Source organism: Ceratotherium simum, chromosome 1, assembly GCF_057802395.1.
Source record: "Ceratotherium simum simum isolate JZ-2026a chromosome 1, ASM5780239v1, whole genome shotgun sequence".
Lineage (NCBI taxonomy): Eukaryota > Metazoa > Chordata > Mammalia > Perissodactyla > Rhinocerotidae > Ceratotherium > Ceratotherium simum.
In genome coordinates, this window is record NC_141900.1 from 36,061,353 (window position 1) to 36,086,309 (window position 24,957).

The 24,957-nt window shown below is 38.8% G+C and overlaps 1 protein-coding gene across 4 annotated transcripts in view; it reads left to right on the top strand.

Moving 5' to 3' along the window:
• The window catches only part of CDK14 (cyclin dependent kinase 14), a 550,404-nt gene that overhangs the window by 401,126 nt on the left and 124,321 nt on the right, over positions 1 to 24,957 (top strand). For all 4 annotated transcript variants that reach the window (XM_087417863.1, XM_014788156.2, XM_087417812.1 and 1 more), the window contains one exon: positions 879 to 942. In XM_087417863.1, coding sequence (XP_087273989.1) covers positions 879 to 942 — 64 coding nt within the window. The remainder of the gene's footprint in view (positions 1 to 878; positions 943 to 24,957) is intronic.

Genomic DNA, 24,957 nt, shown 5'->3' on the forward strand with positions numbered 1-24,957 from the left:
AAGCTCAGTGAGGTGGTTTCTTGCCCAAGGTCACATGGTTAATAAGCAGGGGAGCAAGGATTTGAACTCAAGCAGTCTGTCCCCAGGGCCTGGTCTCTTAACCCTTCAAGTCCTCTGTTCTCAGTCGGTGATTTACCATGATCATTGAGTGTAACAGCGATAGACAGTGGGACTGAAAATTCAAATGGAGTGTGTGCCCAGTTACATGTGAGCTGGAAGTGCCCTTTAATTCCTTCGACCAGATCAAACATTGTGGTGATAGACAAGTAAATGGGGAAAGAAGGTGGACGTGTGGATAGAGAAAGGAAAAAGTGTAGGGAGAGCAGTATTTTGGGACACGGACACTATAAGTCACATAATTAAAGATGTTAACTGTAATGAGCAGCACGGCCAGTAGAGAATGTGAGCCTCCCAAGCTGTTTGTTCTGCTTCTTTGAAAACTTATGATGCTCGGATGAGGATGTGGGGGAAGAAATGACAGAATTCTTAGAACTGTTAAATGGTGAGACGTCTGATACTGGAGTGAAGGACAAAAGCTCATGAAAGAATCATGAGGGACACATACATGCTTTATCCAGTTCCATGAAGATGACAACTTATCGTTTTAGTCCATAGCCTACTTATTAAGTTTGGAGTTGATAAAATGCAGCAGATTTAACTTGTCTTACCGCATTCAGCTGCATTTGTTAAAACACAGACGTTCATCTTGGGTGGCGCTTTAGCTGGGTTTGTTTTTACTGAAATAAAATTGCTGGCACACGATAATGGAAAAAAAATCCAGAGTTTCATCATATGCAGTGTACTGTTTTCTACACTGGAGAATTTTGAGTGCTTTGGAAATAATAAGTCTGTTTCCACAATTTCCTGCTCTCCACTAGGTTCTGGGAACGCCAAATGAAGACACGTGGCCTGGAGTGCATTCTTTACCACATTTTAAGCCAGGTATGTTTCATTAATTACACATGACTATGCTTCCTATATGCAAAGGGTGAATATGTAAATGTTTCTCTTCAAGTTAATGTGTTACCTTGAAAAATTCTGGTTCCTTTTGTCATTGTGTATTCTGCCTATTAGTGGAGTTGTCCCTTTGTTTTCACAATTCATTTGTCTATAAAGATAGAATTAACGACATCCCTCATGAGAGATGTTCACCATGTGTACATTGTTTGATTTGACTGGCTAATCTTGAAGTAACCATTCATTTCATCATCAGTTAGGCTAGCATTCATGTCTATAAAGGCAAAATTTAAATGAGGGTGCTACAATCCGTCTGTGTGACTTGTTGTAGTAATACAAGAAAAGTATTAAATCATAAAAAGGAAAACATCACATTCTGATTTATTTTTAAAAAACTAGTAGTCTATGGTCAATTAATTTGAGTTTAAATATATAAAATGTTCTGAATGTCCTATTGTACAGCATTCAATCTTTTTAAATGTAAAATATTTAAACACCTAAACTGGAAAATCTGAGAGAAAATGCAGAACTTTTAAATAAGTTGTCACTTTTTTTTTCCAACAGTAGGTGGCAGTCAAGAAACTTTCAGTTTTAATGATAACACTTAACAGAGGAAGAATCTCAAACATAGTTTATTTAATTTTTATAGGAGGGATGAAAGGTTTGGAATTGGAAATTTAATAACAATCAGTGGAATGAATTATTTTAAAATGGTTCTCTTGTTAGTTGTTTTTTTTTTCTTTTCTTGGTTACAAAACACGGATTATAAAATGCAGACCCACCATAAAATTACTGAAAGGGATTTTATGGAAGATCTAATAGTCCATTATTTTATGAGAGAAAAGAACTATGAATATTTTCTCTTATGGGATCCAAGTATATTCTTTTTCTCCTCTTCCCCTCTGTTGGGGAACCATCAGGAATAAATTATCAATCCCAAAGAATGACTGAGCTGGGAAACTATTTTTATTCTTAATATTTTTCTTCTGAAAGTGTACAGTGTACTGAGAATTCTTTTATCTTCTTCAGCTGCCTCAAGAACTTTTTGTACTTTTACTGAAATTTTTAAATAACTTCTGTGTTCTAAAAGACTATAGAAACTTAACAACTTAAGATGGGTTTTTTCCTTCTTTTTTTAACCAAGCAAGAAGCAGCCACTAACCGCTCCTGTTGTTCCTAATGGAGTATAAGTGAGACACAGCTCTTTATAAATGCCCCGGGTGTGGCCTCATACAGAAGGTTAGCTTCCCCATGTTAGTATCTAACGTCTTAAGTCCTAGGGAAGTAAAACAGAGGAGACGCTGAAGAGATTTTAAATGAATAAAGTTAGATGCAGACAGGAACAGTTAAGACAGCCATTTGGCCTGCCAAGTTTCTGCACTAGAAAACATGGAGTCATTTGTTTACTTTGGTGTGAATAGAATTTATCTTCACCAACAACATACAAAAGCATTTATTAAATATGTTCTGGAAAGTACTATGATGTAGTGCAAATTAAGCTAACAGATTGGGAACTTCATGACATCAAGGACTATGCATAGTACATATTTTGGGGTTCAGTTAATGTTTGTTGCCTTGAATTATATTGAATGTTTAAAACAGACATTATTTATGTGACTCTTCTGGTAGACATATATAAATTAGAATGTATGTGTTTAAGTTATTAATATCATATACAAGTGCCACTACAGACACACAATACATAGAAGGTAATGGGGGTCTAGAAGAATACCATGTTTAGATGGTGTAAGGCATGGGTGCTGACAAGCAAGAAAGATAATCCGGGCAAAACTTGGGGCTTGTGGATAAGAGTAGATGTGATGAATGCTTCCTGAGTTGGCTTGAGAAGAGTCAAGGGGAGAAAAGATCATAGACTGAGGCAAAGGAAGCAAATCTATGCGTCTCTTCATGCACCACTTACCCAGACCATCAGGGAGTCCTGCTCTCTGACCTCCTGGACCTCATACTCCAGGGGAAGAAGGTGCACGTTCCCAGAGGCGAAAAATATCAGTGCTAGAGTCCACTTGCCCCACCCCCACTCTCCACCTCCTTATTCTACCCCCAAAGGGTGCCTTAGAAAGTCTGAGGGAAAACAGAAACGTCTGAGCCATGAGGACATGCTTCGTTTTGTTTTGTTTAATAGATTTTATTTTTTAGAGCAGTTTTAGATTCATAGCAAAATTGAGCAGAAGGTACAGAGATTTCCCATATACTCCCTGGCCCCACACAAGCACAGCCTCCCCATTATCAACATCATCCACTATTCTGGTACATTTGTTAAAATTAATGGACCTCTGTTAACACATCATTATCACCCAAAGTCCATAGTTTACATTAGGATTCATTCTTGGTGTTGTACATCCCACAGGTTTGGACAAATGTACAATGAACGACATGTATCCACCATTATAGTGTCATACAGAGTAGTTTCGCTGCCCTAAAAAATCCTCTGTGCTCTACCTATTCATCCCTCCCTCCTCCCCAACTCGTGGCACACTGATCTTTTTACTGTCTCTACAGTTTTGCCTTTTCCAGAATGTCGTGTAGTTGGAATCATATAAGATGTTTGCCTTTTCAAATGGGCTTCTTTTACTTAGTAATATGCATTTAAGTTTCCTCATGGCTTGATAGCTGATTTCTTTTTAGCAATGAATATTCCATTGTCTGGATGTACCACAGTTTATTTATCCATTCACCTACTGAAGGACATCTTGATTGTTCCAAGTCTTTGCACTTGTGAATAAAGCTGCTATAAATATCTGTGTGCAGGTTTTTGTGTGGACATAAGTTTTAAACTCCTTTGAGTAAATACCAAGGAGTGAGATTGCTAGATCAGACGTACGTTGCTTAATTTTTGAAGATTATAAATTTAAGCAATTCAAAATATCCAACAATATAAAATAGCAGCATAGTGCGAAGCCTCCCCTCCCCTGTCTGTCGTCTGCCCACTTCCCCAGAACCGCTGCCCCCACCGCAGTCCCGCGTTTTATTAGTTTCTTATGTTTCTTTTCTTTATGTGAATGTAAGACATTGCGAATATATAGTTTTATATTTCCCATATTAAACACAATTCGGGGTCTTGCTTTTCTCGTTAATGTATCCTGTCAGTCTTCTCATGTCACTATAGAGAGGAGCCAGTGAGGCGTCCCTCTTCCCTTACAGCTGCATCATTTTCCATTGTATGAATGTCACCTGTTCGCTACTTAAGGATATTTGGGTTGTTCCCAGTGCTTTGCTATGATGTATATTATAACCCTGTACTTATACACATTGCATGTATGCAAGAATGTGTGGAGGATAAATTACTAGAAGTAGGATTAAGAATCAGTAAGTATATATAATTATAATTTTAAACAATTCTGTCAAATTACTGTCCAAAAGGGATGGTACCAGTTGGCTTTGTTACCAGCAATGCAGGAGAATGCTGCTTCTCTACTCCACAGGCCAAACTCTTAGATCTCTTCAATCTGCTAGGTGACAAAAGGAATCTCAATATAATTTTAATTTGCATGCTCCTTTTTATGATGAGGTTGAGCTTCTTTTCATATGTTTCAGGATCACTTGCATTTCCTTTTTCGTGAACAGTTAATATCTTTTGCCCAATTTATACTTGTGTGTCATTTTCATATCAATTTCTAGGGGTTCTTTATATATTTGAGAAAGTATCCCTTTGTCTATGAAGAGCTTTTGCTACTCTGGAATGTTAAAATCTGATCCTTTCCAATTTTTTAGCAATTTTGAAAATAATCTTCACTCTGAAATCTTGCTTGACTCACCTAAGTGAATGAATTCTGCCTTGAGAGAAAAAAAGCCATGGTGGTTTAGAATGGTGGAGTCATTATATATTTTTAAAAATTAATTGCTGTTATAGGTATATGTATAAATTTATATATGTACCTTTGTAGGAAAAACCAATTTATGTTTTCAAATCGATTATTTTAAGGCTTTGATCTAGGTCAGGAATAAAACTAAAAAGATGAGTCTCTTGGTTTCAACATATTCTAATCTAATTACCTAGTAGGTCTTTTTTTTTTTTTTTAAATTAACTTATTCTTATAGTTAATTTCTATAGAATAAGTTAAATTCATTTATTAATTCAACAATATGTATTGAGCACCATTTGTATGGCCAGGGAGTGGGGATATTGCAGTGAACAAAACACACAAGATCCCTAATAGGTAGGAGAGACATATAATCAGTAAAATATGTAGTATATCAGGTGGTGATGAGTACTATGGAGGAAAATAGAGCAAGAAATGGGTTCAGGAAGTGCCGGGGAAGGGGGTGGTTTACAAATGTATCGAGAAAGGGCTCACTGAAAAGATGACATTTGACTGAAGGACATGAGGGAGAAAGCCATGAAGATATTTCAGGAAAGAACTTTCCAGACAGAGAACAGAAAGTACACAGGCCCTGAAGTAGGAAGGAGAGGGGGTAGGAAATGTGGTCAGAGGGAACAGGGGCTGCGGCAGGTCATGGAGGACCTGGAGGGCTGCGAGGAGTCCTTCACCATTTACTCTGAAGGAGACAGAAAGTGCTGGAAGGTTTTGAGCAAGGCAGCGTTCCATTTTAGTAAGATCACCCTGGCTCTTCTGCTGAGCAAGGGGGGCCAGGGCAGAAGCAGGGAGACCAGTGAGGAGACTGTGACAGGAGCCTAGCGGAGAGATGAATAAAATTATCTTACCTTCTCAACTTCTCCATTGTAGCTCAGAACTTAACATCGTTTTCCCTTGGAAAGTATAGCAAAACTGGAGAAACATTTTAAGAACAATTGTTAAAATAGTAAAAGAACAATTAAGTAACAACTAAGTTTTATTCTTTAGTATTTAGCCTGTATATATCCCCTTCTGCTCTTACATTTATGCTAACACAAAATTTCTTAACCTCAGCTCATTCCCATAGCAACCAGGCAGCTGGGACAGGCCACAGCTGCATAAAATCAATAAATAAATATGTGGTACACACGTGCACACACACGTGTGTGTGTATTGCATATAATAAGGAGTCTAACCTTGGAAGCCACTGCTTTCCAACATTTACTTCTGTTTAATTTTCTCTTGGAAGAAATGGGAAGTGAGTCTGTTTCTTTGAACCTGATTGCCTTCCCATTTCTTTTCCCTAACCTTCAGGGTTCTGTGGTTTATGGTCTCAAAAGTAGGAGTCTCTCCCTCCCCCCCCAACCCCGGACCCAGTCTCTCCCCCTCCCACCCCACCCCCCCATACCAGAGTGACTGCTTTTATCACTATCCTCAGGATGCTTGCTGTGGTCCAGCCTCGGAGGTGAGAGGTTGCACTGTGGTATTCTCAGCACTTCAGTAATTCTGTCACCTTTGATTAGATTCATCACAAGCAAAAATCTATTCTCTAACAAGAAGTAAGAGCCCATTGCAAAATTAAGACACATTTCCTTTCACTCATTTCATAGTTGCTCATTAACGGAATGCTTTTGGGTAATGCTCTCTGCCTCAGTTTCCCTCTGGGGTAGTCAAAGCCTTCCCCGTGTGAATCCCAAGATCACTTTCTTCCGCCTGCTTTGTCCCCTGCTACTTTATATCGACGGAGGCAACGTGGCTCTTGTACCTCTGGTGAAGTGATGCTTGAAATTCTTTGTTATAGGACAGATTTAGCATTGATCTTTTCAAAAAACACATCTTGTGTACATATTTGAGGGGTTGTTTGCTTTGTGGAATTGTGGTCACCCTAGATCAGGGCAGAACATAGGTGGTCATTTGAGGTTCTCCAGACTGGTAGAATCACCACAAGGGACTGAGAATTCTGAGAAGACTTTGGAATTTCCTGCTGTCAAGGAAACCCCAGAGCTGCTTGAGCTGGGAGTAGGGTGGTGTTTAGGTTGTGCCATAACTATTTAAGCAAATTGAACATTAGAGCTGGAAGAAGCTCCTGGGGGCATCTAGCCCTGCTCTCTCCTTTGTAAGGTTAGGAACCTGAGATCAGAGATGTTAAAGGACTTCCCTAAAGTCTGTGTCAGAGGTGGAAGTAGATCCCATGTCTTCCTGGATTTCAGTTCAGTGCTCTTTTTCCGTGAAAGATCATGCTACTGGATCTGTATCACGATTTCTCATTGACCTTCTTCTAATGAACATTTTATTGGCAATTAGTCTATAAAGAAAATATCAGAAAAGTAGAGAGGATCTGATCTCTGTATTTGGCAAAATACATAGAACCACAAATATCACTTTGTATAAAATAGTTGGGCCCCAAAATAACATGTAGACTCCATGTTTGATACTTTTATTCATATTTTAAATGCTTCCCACAAAAGGGGCATTCAATTGCTGTTTAATGACAAATTATTATTCAGGAGTTTAAAAAAGGAAGTCATTGTAAAATTCAGGGAGGAAAAAATGCTGCTAGACCAGAAGCAATTAAAAGTAATGAAATTTACACTAAATAATTCTGTTTTCCCAAATCAAGCAAGAGAACAGAGCATTTCTAAAGTGATTATATTATTCCTAAGAGAAAGCTATCTAATACAAAAGGCTGCTTGATTAAGCAAGTTTGATAAAGATAGAATTTCTTTCAATGAATGAAATAGGATAAAAACAGAAGAATTTGCCATTGGAGGCAAATTGCAGAATGGTAGTATTTTAAACATTCTACCCAAAACTAAGCCTACAGATACATTGACCTGGAAGACAACATTTAAATATGGACTTAGTTGTCCGAGGGCTTTGTAATGAGGTGAAAAATTTCTCAAGTCCTGCCCATTCACAGGCTTGAATGGGGCCCCAAACCCGAATAGATCCAGACTTCTTAATTCCAAAAAAAGGTGTAAATTAGTTCAGAAATAAAATTCCATGGTGCTAACACCTTACATTTTATGTTTTATTTTATTATTTACAAAACATTTTAATATATTACTTCAATTGATATTTAGAATAACTCTGAGTTATTATAATGTTATTGTCCTAATACTGTTATCCCATTTTACAGACAAGGAAACTGGGAAACTGAGGCTCAGAGAGATCATGTGGCTTCCCCAAGGCCACATCTTCAGTATGTAGCAGAGCCAAAACCCCAGCACAGGTCTTTCAGTTCCCAGCCTGGGATTCTCACTGATGTCTGTGCCTCTCTTTAAGCGAGCTTCCCTGACTGCAGGCACAAAAGTAGGAGGGAGAATTGTCAGGCTCTTCTCAGCCTTGCCTTGTGTGTCTTAGAAAAGATCTATATCTTCTTGTAGATACCAGAACCCACCCTCCACCTGCTAAGTATGGGCATGTTCTTAAGCCCTTTAAACCTGTGCTTCCAGTAAACTGTCAACTCCAGAATGCCCTCTGTGGATGTTTAGTTTCATATGTGCCATCCTTAGTACATATTATGAGAACTTCCCGGGTTCATGATTTGCAGACCTGAGAAAGTTTGAACTCTTAGCCTTTATTCACATACTTGGCTTTCCCCTGGTCTTGAAGAAAGTGATGAAAAAGCTGTGGAAGCAGCAGAAATGGTTGGGTGGGATATTCAGGGCAGGAAGCTTGAGAGGAGAGCATCTTCATGCCGTGGCGTTTGTTGCCCTGCGCAGACCACACCTGCAGTGAGGGGACACCTGTGGGTGTGCAGAGATGTCTTCCTTACTCTTCCAGAAGACTCATGTCTGCTCCATCCAGCTCACGGAATTCCTATGGAAATCAAATGTGATCATCTATTTTTACATTCTCTTTATTACTTTTTATTTACTTATACTCTACTTATTTTTAAGAGAATTTGAGCCAGCTGTATAATTGATAAAAGTGCTTTTAAACTGTTAAGGTCACGTAACTACAAAATAATATTTTGTACCATTTATACAGTGTCCTCTGCTGGTACTTCCTTTCCCATTTGCCCTTAATGCTTTACCTCAAGAATCTCTTTTTATGTCTGTTTTTTTGATTGATTGATTGATATAAACTGTAATGTTTATGGGTTACATCTGAATGTACAAGAGTATAACTATGTGATGGTTGTAAAAATGGACTTTAAAAATTATTAGGCAAATATCTGGCTCTTATCTCAGTTTTTATTGCTAAAAACCCTGTGGGTCTGCCTGACTCAGGGCTTAGGATATTTCGAGCTCTCTCCACCCACCATCAACCACCACCTTCTTCAACTTTGCGGTTCCTCCTCCTACCAATAAATGCCACTCCAGTCACATAATGAAAAAGCCAGTTAGTTAGTAAATTTATGAAATAAGAGAACTTTATAGAGCAGAAGTAGTAAAAAAAAAAAAAAAGTTAAACATGACAGGAAGGGCAGACTGCCTTTACTTTCCTGCTGTCTGATTGTGGCGGTAATGCTGGGAGGTCACTGGTGGCTGCAAGCTGGGAAGAGAATGCCAACGTTGAGAGGCCACCTTTCAAGCAATGGTAACTGTGCTTCGGATATTCTCATGAGCAGGAGACAGTTCAGAGGGGCAGGTCCTGGAAGGCAAGGTGAGGAGTTAGGATTTTATTTGAAGTGTGAGAGGAATCATTGGAAGGTTTTTGAGCAGGGAAGGAAATTGATTTTTTATCTTTTCAAAAGGACCTACTGACTACCAAATTCATGGAGCTGTTGCAGAGATGGAAAGAGGCTTCTTCTCAAGTGTGAACTCCTCTTGATTGGCAGTTTCTGCCTACAGCTCTGGGTCGAGAAGGTTCTATAACGGCAAGTCCTGGCTTGGGGGAAATGGTTCTCACACCAGTTAGCAGTGATACTATAGACGTGGGGGACAGTTTTTCCCCACAGGTCCATAGCTGGCCAAGGATTTGATATGAAATGTCATAGATATATCCAATGCTATAAGATAAAAATAAGAAACAGCCAAAAATCGTGATAATCACTCAAAAATGTAAAATAACAATTCATTTCCTCCCCAGTAGGCAGACCTGTGAGGGGAAATATCTTTATGAATTGTGAAACCCATTTCAGTGCAAAGCAGGGACTGTCTGTGCTAACTTTTTCTGTGATATCTGCTTGAAGAATTTCCCATTTATTTTCACTAGAGGGAATCAGTAATGATGGAGACTAGCAGAGTGTCTAGGAAATGCCAGAGAAAATGTAATAAGATTAAATTTTCAAGGAGAAATGAAGTTTTTCTGATTGCAGCCTTGTAAAAAAAAATCCTCAGTTAGACTGGTTTCATTACTCCTACTCTTGGAATTTTGTAAAATTCAGTTTGGGAGTTATCCATACCTCATCTCACCAAAGTTGACATGGAATGCCAATCATCAAATAAAAACTTCTCTATCTCTACAATAATCCTACTCCTCCGCCATCCAAAGAGGATTAAAATCCTTGACGCTGTCCAATTTGTGTGATTTGATTAAAATTATGTCTAAGAGAAGAATTAAAATTTTAGCCTAAGAGTAGAGATCAGAATTAAATGAAGACACTGATAATTTTCAAGGTACTGAAAGAATTGTCATCTCCTTAAAAATAGAACATTTGAGTTGTTATATACCGTTGGCATTACCCTAAGTCAACTGTACACTTTTTATTGCTTTCCCTAATTTGTAACTTGATGTTTTATATTTATCCTGCTCACAATAAATGCCAGCAAATACATAACTACAAATCTGTGCATTGCAAAAAGTTCTCTATACCTCCTGACCCTAAACATCTTTCCAAAACCTTTAAAAATCAAGGTCTTAGGAAGGGGGACAAGGGGATTGGAAGTTTAGATCTAAAACAAGAAAAGTTGATTCCTATGTTGAAGTTGGGTCTTGACCACAGTACTTTGAGTATGAAACTATGTCTCCAGGGAAGGAGTGGGACTCCACAAGGCCTAAGCCTTGCACAATTGACCATCTTGAGCATGATTCCACACCAGTATGAGAGAGTTCACGACTAAGTGGTTGAACCGAGCAGAGGGTGAAAGAATGATTTTCTCTCCTCTGTCCCTGGGACATTGGAAACACAGAGAGCAGTATGGTGTTTGCAATTGGAGAATTTGTGTAAAATTTTCAGCATTTGAGACTTCTTAAAAACACAGAATAATGGCAAAAAATTTAAGTGCTAGTGAGTTGGTGATGCTGTTTGCGTTGTACAGTTTTTTACTGTTTGCCAAATGCTTTCATGTGCATTATTTCATGAGGTCCTCGTAACAGGGCAGGTAGACAGGAATATGGATGAAGCTGCAGCTTGGTGAGGAAAGCCCTGCCTCATGGTACAAGGTAGCACTGGGCCAGAACCAGATGTAGCAATCAGTTCCACCGTGACAGTGTCGAAACAAACCACCCCACAGTCACTGCCATACACCGATAAGTATTTGTTAATTGCTCATGCCAAGTATTTGTTAAACTAGCTCATGTGGTGAGGTGGTTTCAGCTGATCTTTGGGTTCTGGAGGGCTTGCCTCCAAGCTGCAGTTTGGATTCAGGTCTTTCCACACATCACTCATCCTCCTTGGAATGGCAGCTACAAAATAATGCTCTTTCTGTGACGAGACAGGAGTACAAGAGCACAGGCCCAATGCCACAGGCACGTTTCAAGCCTCTGCTTGTGTTAATACCACTAACATCCCATTGTTCACACAAAATACTATCAGTGGGGCAGAGAAGGTGGGAAGAGCGGAGAGAGGAAATATTTGCTGAATAATCCTCTAATCTCCCATACTAGGTCTTATGACTTCTAGGCTTGTCAGCTATTCCTGGCTAAAATAAGTAAATCAAATTCATTGATTTGTTTAAAGTGATATTGATTTAAAAAACCTCGTTAGGCCATTATCATAGGGCTCCTGCAAGACAAATACCTGACTATGGAATAATAACTCTTGCTAATATAGCAGTGAAAGGAAAAATCTTGGTTTCTTTTATTTAAGTTGCGAGTAATATTTTATCCACCAAATATTCAAGTAAGACATAATAACCTGACTACCAAAAATTAGCTCAGTTTTAAGACCCAATGAAGTTTCCTTCACTTACACCTGTCCTTGGCACAGTGCTGTCTGAGCGCCTTTGTGGCTAACAGACAATAAATACTATTTGCAATGGAAATTATTAAGAAAGGACATAAGTGTGTATGTACACAGTGCTTTTGCCTTTAGAGCCAGCTTTGTAAATCCAACTAATAATCTCTTGACTGTAAAGAAGGACAATTGATATCCTCTCGGAATGCCAATCCTTGCTCTCCACTAGTGCATTAAAATCACAGAACCACATATAAGGAGTTAGAATAGCATCATCATGTCTGTGATTTTTATTCATTTCATTAACTGTTACCTCAAGAGGGATAATTTAGGACAGCTTAACTATTTACCCTCTCTGGAGTTAGTATACCGTATGTCTGCCTTGTGTATGTATAACATAACCCTACAAGATGGTTGGTTTTTCAAGCGTATTGTTAACAATAGTTGTGGTCGGAGTAGTAATCGCTGGCAGGTGTTGAATGTTTATTATGAGTTAGACACTCTTATTAGCTCCTGAGATGCCTTTTCTTAATGAGCATTCACGGTAACTCTGTGAGGTATATACTCCTATTACTCCATCTGTGATATGGGGAAACTGAGGCACTGAAAGATTTTTTTTTTTTAAGTAATAGGCCAAGGTCACTAGAACTTGGAAGACATTCATTTGGCATTTCCTATGAACACAAGGCAAATCTGTTGTCTTAGACTTAAAGGGTAAGACACAGCATGTAGAAAGGGAGTTGGAACTGAGGAGAGTATTGTTTATGTGCACGTTGGGTTTTTTTTTTTAATAGACTTTATTTTTTCGAGTGGTTTTAGATTCACAGCACAACTGAGCAGAAAGTACAGAGATTTCCCATATGCCCCCTGTCCCCACACATGCACAGCCTCCCCCATTATCAATATTTCCCACCAGAACAGTACGTTTGTTACAATTGATGAACTTACATTAAAAAATCATTATAACCCAGAGTCCGTAGTTTATGTTAGGGTTCACTCGTGGTATTGTACATTCTATGGGTTTGGACAAATGTATAATGACATGTATCCACCATTATAGTATCATATAGAGTAGTCTCACAGACCTAAAAAATCCTCTGTGCTCTGCCTATTTATCCCTTCCTCTCTCCTAACCCCAGGCAACTACTGGTCTTTTTCTGTCTCCATAGTTTTGCTGTTTCCAGAATGTCATATAGTTGGAAGTATGCATGTTTTTTTTTTGCTGGTTAAAGGAGCTTTGATCTGTTTGTGCTGCTGCTGGCTTTGTGTATTGTAGGGGTCAAACTTCAAGTCTCTCCCAACAGAGACACAGAGAGATGTGTCATGGTATAGTGGCTAAGAGCATGGACTCCACATCCAGACTGTCTGGGTTCAAATCCCAGCTCTGCCACTTACCAGCTGTGTAACACCGACAAAGTGCCCAGTGTCTGGGTACCTCAGTTTCTCTTTGTGTAAAATGGAGATAACCATATTTCCTCGCCTCCATGGTGTTGTTATGAGGACTAAAATGAGTACATATTTGCAAACCACATAGGACACAGGAAATGTTTGCTCAATGTCAAATAGGAGGCTTGGGTCTCCCAGCTCTTTGGTAACAAATGGTAGATTGGGAGCAGAGTCTTGGTTAAGTCTCTGCCACTAGCCTGCATCATGGCCTCAGGCAATTCAGTCTTTCTAACCTCAGTTTACTGATTTGTAAAATGAAGTGGTTAGACTACCTGATTGCTCACACTTCCCTTAGAAGGTGCTACGTGCCCTCTTCCTGATCTCTTTCTCCCTTTGGAGAGTTTGGGTGGAGGGATGGGTGGGGATGCATGGAGAATGAGAATCAAAATCTTTCTTCTCCTTTTCTGGGAGCTATAAAGACTTGTTCTTATTTGTGAGTAGTACACTTTAGACTTATAAATTCCTAACTGATTAACCTTCACTTCTCTAGAGAAAAATGTCTTATGGAAAGAGAAGTGTTCCATGACTTTTAGGTTGAGAAAAGTGTGGATAGTTTGAAGACCTCATCCGGGATATGCACTCACAAACCCACATTTGTGTGTATGTTAGAAAAACCAAATGCCATCAGAAGTAAGAATGTTTAGTGAATATAGTAGAACGTTTGTTTCTAGAAGTTGCTCTGAGATTACTCATTTTAAAACGCACACTGTTGGTAACTGAAGGATGATCTGCTGTAGCCAGGGCAGGTCAGGGTGCTGTAGTCTCTCTTCAGGACTGAAGATGGCTACTCAGCATTTCATGGTAGCCCCTCTGAGTTACAGCGACAGAGCAGTGAAAGTCTGTTCAGCATTAATATGTCACATCAAAGCCTCTTGCTGACAACACTGGAGCTGTGTCAAATCTCAGCCATTACATATTTTGGGATATCAAGTGTTGTAAAGCTGTGAATTGCAGTTGTGCAGACATGCATATTAATTCTGAAACGCCTGTTTGGATCACTATGCTCTTTTGGTGTTGAGATGTCTAAAATTCCCATATTTTGGAACAAGTTCAACCCTCTCTATTTGGGGTAAATTCTCTTCTACTGTACATGAATTCTGCTTTACTTCTGTTCTAAGGTCTATAGGTGGTTTAAATCCAGCTTTTCTGTATCTTGATCAGACTGTCAACTGAAATGTTCACTGCTCGCGTGGTCTTCCTAATAAATATAAGAAAGTAAAGTTTGCATAAAAATTCTTGTGAATACTGTGAATGTAGTTTTCTTCTGTTGAAATCCCCTTAGTATTAGTTCCCATGATGTACTGTAGGCCACTCTGACCTCGTGTGTTTTGTGCATTGCCATATCCACAGCGCCTAGAACAGTGCTTGGCAAACAGCAGGAACACAACAAATATTTGTAGACTGAATGAAAGAATGAATGAATATTCATGCCTTCTATCCTAAAGGATTTCGGAATATTATCTGTTACGTAAACAAGTAATTAGATGATCGTTTGAAATGTCACCAGAGTGATTCATGAGCAGGTTCGTTATACACCCTTATGAAAGTCTGGAGCCTTTGCTCCACAGAAGCAATCCTGAGAAAGGCTTTCAGGCTCAACCCCTCTGCCAGATGATGGGATGCCCTTTAGCATGGCCACAGCTCTTTGCTTAAATCGGTACTATTTTCTTACAGGCTCAGTAAGAAAGAGTAAATGCATTTGTTAAAATGCAAAATAATCCTAAAGAACTTAAATTGTGAATAGTTGAATATACCGTTTAGAGGAGTTAACTATAAAGTACCTCTAACATTGTCTATGGCATTTTGGACATACTCATTTTTATATTGACTTATAAATACTTATTCTATGGTATTATTTACATTGGATATTAAATCCATTTGCAAAAGATATACTGAAGTTTGAGACTTTTTATGATCTTGTCTCTATTGCCACCCCTCCTCGCCCTCCCCGAAAAAGAAAGGTGTTAGCTTACAAATCCTGGTTTAGCCTTTCAAGTTCTTTGAATATACTTGGGGTTTTTAATGGGTTGGTTCTTTTAACTATTTACTCATATGCGTTCTTGTTACTGAAGTTAAAAAGACAGCAGGGCCGGCCCCGTGGCTCAGCGGTTAAGTGCGTGCGCTCCGCTGCTGGCGGCCCGGGTTCGCATCCCGGGCGTGCACCGACGCACCGCTTCTCCGACCATGCTGAGGCCGCGTCCCACATACAGCAACTAGAAGGATGTGCAACTACGACATACAACTATCTACTGGGGCTTTGAGGGAAAAATAAATAAATAAATATAAATTAAAGAAAAAGACAGCAGAATCTTATAAGATACAGAAAACATTGGTGAGAAGGGAGTGAAGAGAATAAAAATTAAAATTACTCTCCTAGAGTACACAGTACATACCTACAAGCAAATGAGTGGATTCCAATTTAGGCTTTATCTTCATGTGAATTAAAGTCTGCTTTTATAGTGCCTGAAGCCATTTCCAGTTTAGCTCTCTTAAGCTGGAAAACTTTAGAATATACAGCATTGTTCTCCAGTTTGTTTTCCTGTGGAATTTCAACAAATTGCAGTGCGTAAGCATGACAGTTTGAGGGAAAACCTTTCCAGCCTTCTGTCCGCCCACCCGCATCATGTTGCATAACAAGTGATTTATTCTTCTCCTCTGCCGCTCCTCCCTGGCCTCCCGCTGTGTGTGATCATCCTCTGCAGTGTCCCTGCAATAAGAGGAGAAGGTGAAAAGCAGCCCACGGGTGTAAATTAATTGCACTCCTCAGTTATGCTGTGAGTTAGCCAGTGCTTTACATCACGACGTTCTAAACTTCTAGTTTAAACATAATTGGAAAGACAAAGCTGACATTAAAATAGTTAAGTGACAGAGTAAACTGAATTGAAGGAGAACAGTGTAAAATATTCACATGCAAATACTTGAATAATCTGACCAAATTATTCATAAGCAGTTGAATATCTATTTTATTAAATATAACTGTTTACTGATTTGGGGCACTAATGTAAACACCTTTTTGTTTTGAAAACTTACGTGGCTAATTATGTTGCTTTCAATCTAATGAAACATTACTTTTATTCATGATGGAAATAGTTTTTAAAATATAATATTTTAGTCTAATTGTAAACATAATGCCTGCTCATTGCAGAAAATGTTGGAAATGGCTCCGTTTGAAATTGTGTGCTTTGGCATTGAATATCTGGAAGCTGTTGGATACAAGCGATCAGGTTCTGTGTGTCGCCGGAGCTGGCTTCAGATATTTTTTATCTCGTCTTCATTTGGAAAAGAAACAGATGCAGTTAGTGGCTCTGCCTCTGGGCTCCCAGGGGACGGTGTCCATATCCACACTGTAGCCCTTTCACCCTGTATTTGTAATTCGGTGTTTACATTTCTGTGCCACGGAACTGTCACCAGGACTAATTCATTTTTGTGTGCCCAGTGCCCAGTGCAGCACCTGGCACACAGGTCAGTGCCCAGGTGACATTTGCTGAAAGAATTAAGAGTTTATGTGAATAGTGATAGAAGGTGAACGTAGGAAGACTTCGTTCTAGCTTTATTTTTTCCTACTTTCAAATGGCATGTTTCACTATCAATTTTGGCTCTTTTATGCACAGCTAAAACTGATATATTGTATTTCTGAAAAAAAATTTCTATTAGCATATCCTGTCAAGCTCTAAATAGAGGCAATTCTTAGAACTAATATTTATGTGCAGTCATTAATTGCTAAGAATAATAATTTACTTGTAAATGCAAGATTGTATTAATTTTATCTGTAATGGAATTCTTGTTCCTCCCGAAATCATAGCAAATTATTAAAATTGCTTTGTGGGAGTACAAAGTTAAGGAGATCAAATTTGTTTTGCAAGGACATTTGATGTAATTAATTTTTAAAATATGTCTTGCTTTTTTAATACCAGACTTCAGAGAATAATAATTTTTTTAAAACCTTTATAAAAAGAACTATTCTTTCCATTTCTCCTTTCTTTATTAGTTAATCCTCAAACCTAAAATATGCCTAAAATATTTCTGCTCTACACCGACTGGTTGAATTAGGTTACGTCTTATATAATGCAGTCTAGTAGAGAATAAACTCAGACATTAGACATTCTTTTGAAACAAATAAACATAAGTGTTGGTGAGCACTTTTGCCTGTAGCTTTAGAACAATGGGTATTTGTAATCAGGCCTGATCATTGGTGAACGCGCACTAGTATAGCATGATGGTTAGTTTCTATACTGATTGGTCAATGCTCGTGCCTTGCAGGTTATTAAACATGTTGACAATTACCCCTGCTTGAATGATGACTCTGAAACTCCTTGAGACCTTTAAATACCTTCTGAATTGTCATGGAATGATTAATGTATTCTCACGGTAATATTTGAATAGAATTATGAAATTTCAAATCACTGAAACCTGGAAATTGGAGATCAGTAAATGCTCTGTTAGTCATCCTAACTCCTACCTGTCTGTCATACCCTATATCTAATTCATCAGTAAATCTTACTGGCTCTACTTTCCAAAAAATTTCAGACTGACCTCTTCTCACACTGCATTTCCTCTGTTACCATAGCCTAAGTCATATCATCTCTCTCCTGGACAGTCGTAATAGCCGTTTATTGGTCTCCCTGCTTCCAGCCTTGCCTCTGGTAATGTATTCTCCAAACAGAAGCGAGAGTGATCCTTAAAAAAAAGCCTAGGGCCAGCCCGGTGGCGCAAGCGGTTAAGTGCGCACGTTCCGCTGCGGAGGCCCGGGGTTCGCCGGTTCGGATCCCGGGTGCGCACCGACGCACCGCTTGTTAAGCCATGCTGTGGCGGCGTCCCATATAAAGTAGAGGAAGATGGCCATGGATGTTAGCCCAGGGCCAGTCTTCCTCAGCAAAAAAGGGGAGGATTGGCATTGGATGTTAGCTCAGGGCTGGTCCTCCTCACAAAAAAAAAAAAAAAAAAAAAAAGTCTAAATCATATCTTAAAGTCCACAAAGACTCTGAGCTGGTCTTCTGTCCTTCTACCCCGTCTCTGTCTCAGCCTCCATTCATCTCTCCTGGGCTCTCTGTCTTCTCCAGCCACCCCATCCTCCAGGCTCACTCCGGCCTTGCATGTCCCCTACTGGACTGTGAGCTCTCTGCAGGCAGGAAGTTTTTTTCTTTGGTTCTCTCCTGTGTCTTCAGCCCCAAGAAGTATACCTGGCACACAGTAGTTGCTCAGTAAATGGTAGTTGAATGAATGAATCATTGCACAGTATTTCCAGTCATTCCTTTTGAATAAACTCTGTGTTTAAATATAGGAAGCATAGTGTGTTCTTTAATTTCCTTTTGTTCTTCTTATCTAATGATATTCTTATACGGGGAACATACCATAACAAAAGCAATATAAATCATTTTGATTCTCTGTTTTAAAAGCTTATAATTAAAAGCAGACAACACTGACAAAAAAACACCAACCAATATTAAGCAAAAGTAAGCCTTTTAAGTATTAAATTATTAAAAAGAAACAAGATCAATATGAAAAGGAAACCATTTAATTTTACTGGAGGATGTACATACAAATCCTATATAAATGGAAACATGCACCATATTGTTATGTACAAATTTTATATCATCCTTTTCAGATAAATAAATATATTAATCAAACTCCAGCCAGATTTCTGATGGGAACTTTATTTTGTTGATTGACTGTTTTGTATGAAACTCATCTTCCCTCATAACCAAACCTAAGATGTCCCTTTCAGTCTACATCATTCTACATCATATCTCCATGTTTTACTTTGCTAGAACACTGTCTTTTTTTCCCCAGCTTTATTGTGATATAATTGACATATAACATTGTGTAAGTTTAAGGTGTACAACATAGTAGTGATCTTATATATGTATTAATCACAAAGTGAGTACCACAATAAGTTTAGTTAATATATCCATCACTTCACATAGTTATAATTTTTTTTGTGGTGAGAACTTTTAAAGTCTACTCTCTTAGCCACTTTCAAATATACAACACAGTATTGTTAACTATAATCACCATACTTTGCATTACATCCCCAGAACTTATTCATCTTGCAACTGGAAAGATGTACCCTTTGGCTACTTTCACCCATTTCCCCACCTCCTCCAGCCCCCACTCCTGGCAACTGCTAGTCTGTTTTCTGCTTTTATGAGTTCAGGGTTTTTTTAGATTCCACATATAAGTGAGATCATACAGTATTTGTCTTTCTCTGTCTGACTTATTTCACTTAGCAAAAAGCCCTCAAGGTCCATCTATGTTGTCATAAATGGCAGTATCTCTTTCTTTCTCATGGCTGAATAATATTCCATTATATATATATATACACACACCACATTTTCTTTATCCTTTCATCCATTGATGGACGCTTAGATTGTTTCCATATTTTGTCCATTACAAGTAATGCTTTAATGAACATAGGGATGCAGAAGTCTCTTTGAAATAGTGATTTTGTTACCTTCAGATCAGAGTGGAATTGCTGGATCATATGGTAGTTCTATTTGTAATTTTTTAATGAACCTACATACTATTTTCCATAGGGGTTATACCAATTTACATTTCCACCAACAGTGCACAAGGGTTCTCTTTTCTCTGCATCCTTGCCAGCATTTATCGCTTGTATTTTTGATAATAGCCATTCTAACAGGTGTGAGGTGATAGCTCATTGTGGTTTTGATTTGCATTTCCCTGATGATTAGTGATGTTGAGCACCTTTTCATGTACTTGTTGGCTATTTGAATATCTACCTTGGAAAAATGTCTGTTCAAGTCCTTTGCCCATTTTTAAATTGGCTGCAAGCTTACCTCATTTTATTGTGCTTCAGTTTACTGCACTTCACAGATATTGCATTTTTTACAAATTGAAGGTTTGTGGCAACCCTTCCTGGAGTAAGTCTACTGGTGCCATTTTTCCAACAGCATTTGCTCACGTCATGTCTCTGTGTCACATTTTGGTAATTCTCACAATATTTCAAACTTTTTCATTATTGTTATATTTGTTATGGTGATCTGTGATCAGTGATCTTTGATGTTACTATTATAATTGTTTTAGGGCATGCCCATGAACCACACCCATATAAGACAGTGAACTTAATCAATAAATGTGTGTTCTTACTTCTCCACCAACTAGCCGTTCCCCCATCTCTCTCCCTCTCCTTGGGCCTCCCAATTCCCTGAGACACAACAATATTGAAATCAGGCCAATTAATAACCCTACAACGGCCTCAAAGTGTTCAAGTGACTCACAGGTCTCTCACTTTAAATCAAAAGCTAGAAATGATTAAGCTTAGTGAGGAAAGCATGTCGAAAGCCAAGATAGGTCAAACAGTTAGCCAAGTTGTGAACGCAAAGGAAAAGTTCTTGAAGGAAATTAAAAGTGCTGCTCCAGTAAACATACAAATCATAAGAAAGTGGAACAGAGTCAGCCCTGATGGCCTAGTGGTTAAAGTTCAACACACTCCACTTCAGCGGCCCAGGTTTGGTTCCTGGGTGTGGAACCACACTACTTGTCTGTCAGTAGCCATGCTGTGGCGGCGGCTCACATAGAGAAACCGGAAGAACTTACACCTGTACACAACTATGTACTGAGGCTTTGGGGGGGACAAAGGAAGAAAAAAGGAGGAAGATTGGCAACAGATGTTAGCTTAGGGCAAATCTTCCCCTGCAAGAAAACAACAACAGAAAAAAGAGTAAGGGTGATTAAAATTACTTAGTAATTAAAAAAGAAAGAAAGTGAAACAGCGTTATTGCTGATATGGAGAAAGCTTTAAGGGCTGGCTAGAAGATCAAACCAGCCACAACATTCCCTTAAACCAAAGCCTAATTCAGATCAAGGCCCTAACTCTCTTCCAGTCTATAAAGGCTGAGAGAGGTGAGGAAGCTGCAGAAAAAGGTTTGAAGCTAGCAGAGGTTGGTTCATGAAGTTTAAGAAAAGAAGGCATCTCCATAACATAAAAGTCTAAGTGAAGCAACTGCTGATGTAGAAGCTGCAGCAAGTTATCCAGGAGCTCTAACTAAGATAATTAATAGAGGTGGCCACACCAAACAACAGATTTTCAGTGCAGACAGAACAGCCTTCTATTGGAAGAAGATACCATCTAAGACTTTCATAGCTAGAAAGCAGAAGTCAATGCCTGGCTTCAAAGCTTCAAAGGACAGGCTGACTCTGTTGTTAGGGGCTAATGCAGCTGGTGACTTTAAGTTGAAGCCAGTGCTCATTTACCATCCTGAAAATCCTAGGCTCCTTAGGAATTATGCTAAATCTACTCTGCCTGTGCTCTATAAATGGAACCAGAAAGCTTGGATGACAGCACATCTGTTTACAACATGATTTACAGAATATTTTAAGCCCACTGTTGAGACCTACTGCTCAGAAAAAAAAGATTCCTTTCAAAATGATACTGCTCATTGACAATGCACCTGGTCACCCAAAAGCTCTGATGAAGATGTGCATTGAGATTAGTGTTGTGTTCATGTCTGCTAACACACCATCCATTCTGCAGCCCATGGATCAGGGAGTAATTTTTTTCAAGTCTTATTATTTAAGAAATGCTTTTTCTGGGGCCAGCTCGGTGGCGTAGTGGTTAAGTCAGCAAGCTCTGCTTTAGCAGCCCGGGTTTGTGGGTTCGGATCCTGGGCATGGACCTACACCACTCCTCAAGCCACACTGTAGTGGCGTCCCACATACAAAATAGAGGAAGAAAGGCACAGATGTTAGCTCAGGGCCACTCTTCCTCAAGCAAAAAGAGAAAATTTGGCAACAGGTGTTAGCCCAGGGCCAATCTTCCTCACCAAAAAGAACCACAAAAAAACAAGAAATGCATTTTGTAAAGCTGTAGCTGCCATAGATAAATGATTCCTCTGATGGATCTGGACGAAATAAATTAAAAACCTCTGGAAAGGATTCACCATTCTAGATGCCATTAAGAACATTCATGATTCATGGGAAGAGGTAAAAATATCAACAATAACAGGAGTTTGGAAGAAGTTGATTCCAGCCCTCATGGATGACTTCGAGGGGTTCAAGACTTAAATGGAGGAAGTAACTGCAGGTGTGGTGGAAATAGCGAGAGAACTAGAATTGGAAGTGGCGCCTGAAGATGGGACTGAATTGCTTTAATCTCATGATAAAACTTGAACAGATGAGGAGTTGTTTCTTATGGATGAGCAAAGAAAGTGGTTTCCTGAGATGGAATCTACTCCTGGTAGAGTCTCTGTGAAGATTGTTGAAACAACAACAAAGGATTTAGAATATTACATAAACTTAGTGGATGAAGCAGCAGCAGAGTTTGAGAGAGTTGCCTCCAATTTTGGAAGAAGTTATACTGTGGGTAAATGCTATCAAACAGCTTTGCATGCTACAGAGAAATCATTCGTGAAAGGAAGGGTCAATCGATTCAGCAAACTTCATTGTTGCCTTATTTTAAGAAATTGCCTCAGACACCCTAACCGTCAGCAACCACCACCCTCATCAGTCAGCAGCCATCAACATCAAGGCAAGACCCTCCACCACCAAAAAGATTACGACTCACTGACAGCTCAGATAATAGTTAGCATTTTAGCAATAAAGTATTCTTAAATTGAGGGATGTACATTGTTTTTTAGATATAATGCTATTATTGCACACTTAATAGACTACAGTGTGGTGTAAACATCTTTTATAAGCACTGGGATACCAAAATTTTGTGACTCACTTTATTGAGAGATTCACTTTTCTTATGGTGCTCTAGAACCAAACCCACCATATCTCCAAGATATGCCTGTGTTTACTTTTTTGCTGTTGAGTTCCTTATATATTTTGGGTATTAACCTCTTATCAGATATGTGGTTTGCAAATATTTTCTCCTGTTCCATAGGTTGCCTTATCTCGCTGATTGCTTTTTTGCTCTGCTTTTAAGCAGAAGCTTTTAGTTTGATTCAGTCTCACTTGTTTATTTTTGCTTTTTGAGTGTTGTATACATAAAATCATTGCCAAGACAAATATCAAGGAGCTTTTCCCCTACATTCTCTTCTATGCTTTCAGGTCTTACATTTATGTATTTAATTCTTTTCGAGTTAATTTTTGTGAGTGGTGCAAGATAGGGGTTCAGTTTCATTTTTTTGCGTGTGAGTATCCATTTTTCCCAGCACTATTAATTGAAGAGACCATCTTTTCTCCATTGAGTATTTTGACTTCCTTGTCGAATATTAGTTAACCATATATGCATGAGTTTACTTCTGGGCTCTCAATTCTGTTCCATTAGTCTATGTGTTTGTTTGTTTTTTTTTTTGTTTTTTTTTTTTTTTAAATTTTTTGTTTATTGCAGTAACATTGGTTTATAACATTGTAAAAATTTCAGGTGTACATCATTGTACTTCTATTTCTGCATAGATTACATCATGTTCACCACCAAAATACTAATTACAACCCATCACCACACACATGTACCCAATTATCCCTTTCACCCTCCTCCCTCCCCCCTTCCCCTCTGGTAACCACCAATCCAATCTCTGTCCCTATGTGTTTGTTTATTGTTGTTATTATCTACTACTTAATGAAGGAAATCATACGGTATTTGACCTTCTCCCTCTGACTTATTTCACTTTGCATCATGCCCTCAATGTCCATCCATGTTGTCACAAATGGCTGGATTTCATCGTTTCTTATGGCTGAGTAGTATTCCATTGTGTATATATACCACAGCTTTTTTATCCATTCGTCCCTTGATGGGCACTTAGGTTGCTTCCAAGTCTTGGCTATCGTGAATAAGGCTGCAATGAACACAGGGGTGCATGTACCTTTGCAAATTGGTGTTTTCAAGTTCTTTGGATAAATACCCAACAGTGGAATAGCTGGATCATATGGTAGTTGTATCCTTGATTTTTTGAGGAATCTCCATACTGTTTTCCATAGTGGCTGCACCAGTTTGCACTCCCACCAGCAGTGTATGAGAGTTCCCTTCTCTCCACAACCTCTCCAACACATGTTGTTTCCTGTCTTGTTAATTATAGCCATTCTGACGGGCGTGAGGTGATATCTCATTGTAGTTTTGATTTGCATTTCCCTGATAGTTAGTGATTTTGAACATGTTTTCATGTGTCTGTTGGCCATCTGTATATCTTCTTTGGAGAAATGTCTGTTCAGGTCTTTTGCCCATTTTTTAATTGGGTTGGTAGTTTTGTTGTTGAGATGCATGAGTTCTTTATATATTTTGGAGATTAAGCCCTTATCAGATGTATGGTTTGCAAATATCTTCTCCCAATTGTTAGGTTGTCTTTTCGTTTTGTTGATGGTTTCCTTTGCTGTGCAGAAGCTTTTAGTTTGATGTAGTCCCATTTGTTTACTTTTTCTATTGTTTCTCTTGCCCGGTCAGATGTGGTGTTTGAAAAGATGTTGCTAAGACTGATGTCGAAGAGCGTACTGCCTATGTTTTCTTCTAGAACTTTCACAGTTTCAGGTCTTACATTCAAGTCTTTAATCCATTTCGAGTTAATTTTTGTGTATGGTGTAAGGTAAGAGTCTACTTTCATTTTTGCATATGGCTATCCAGTTTTCCCAACACCATTTGTTGAAGAGACTTTCTTTTCCCCATTGTATGTTCTTGGCTCCTTTGTCAAAGATTAGCTGTCCATAGATGTGTGGGTTTATTTCTGGGCTTTCGATTCTATTCCATTGATCTGTGTGTCTGTTTTTGTGCCAGTA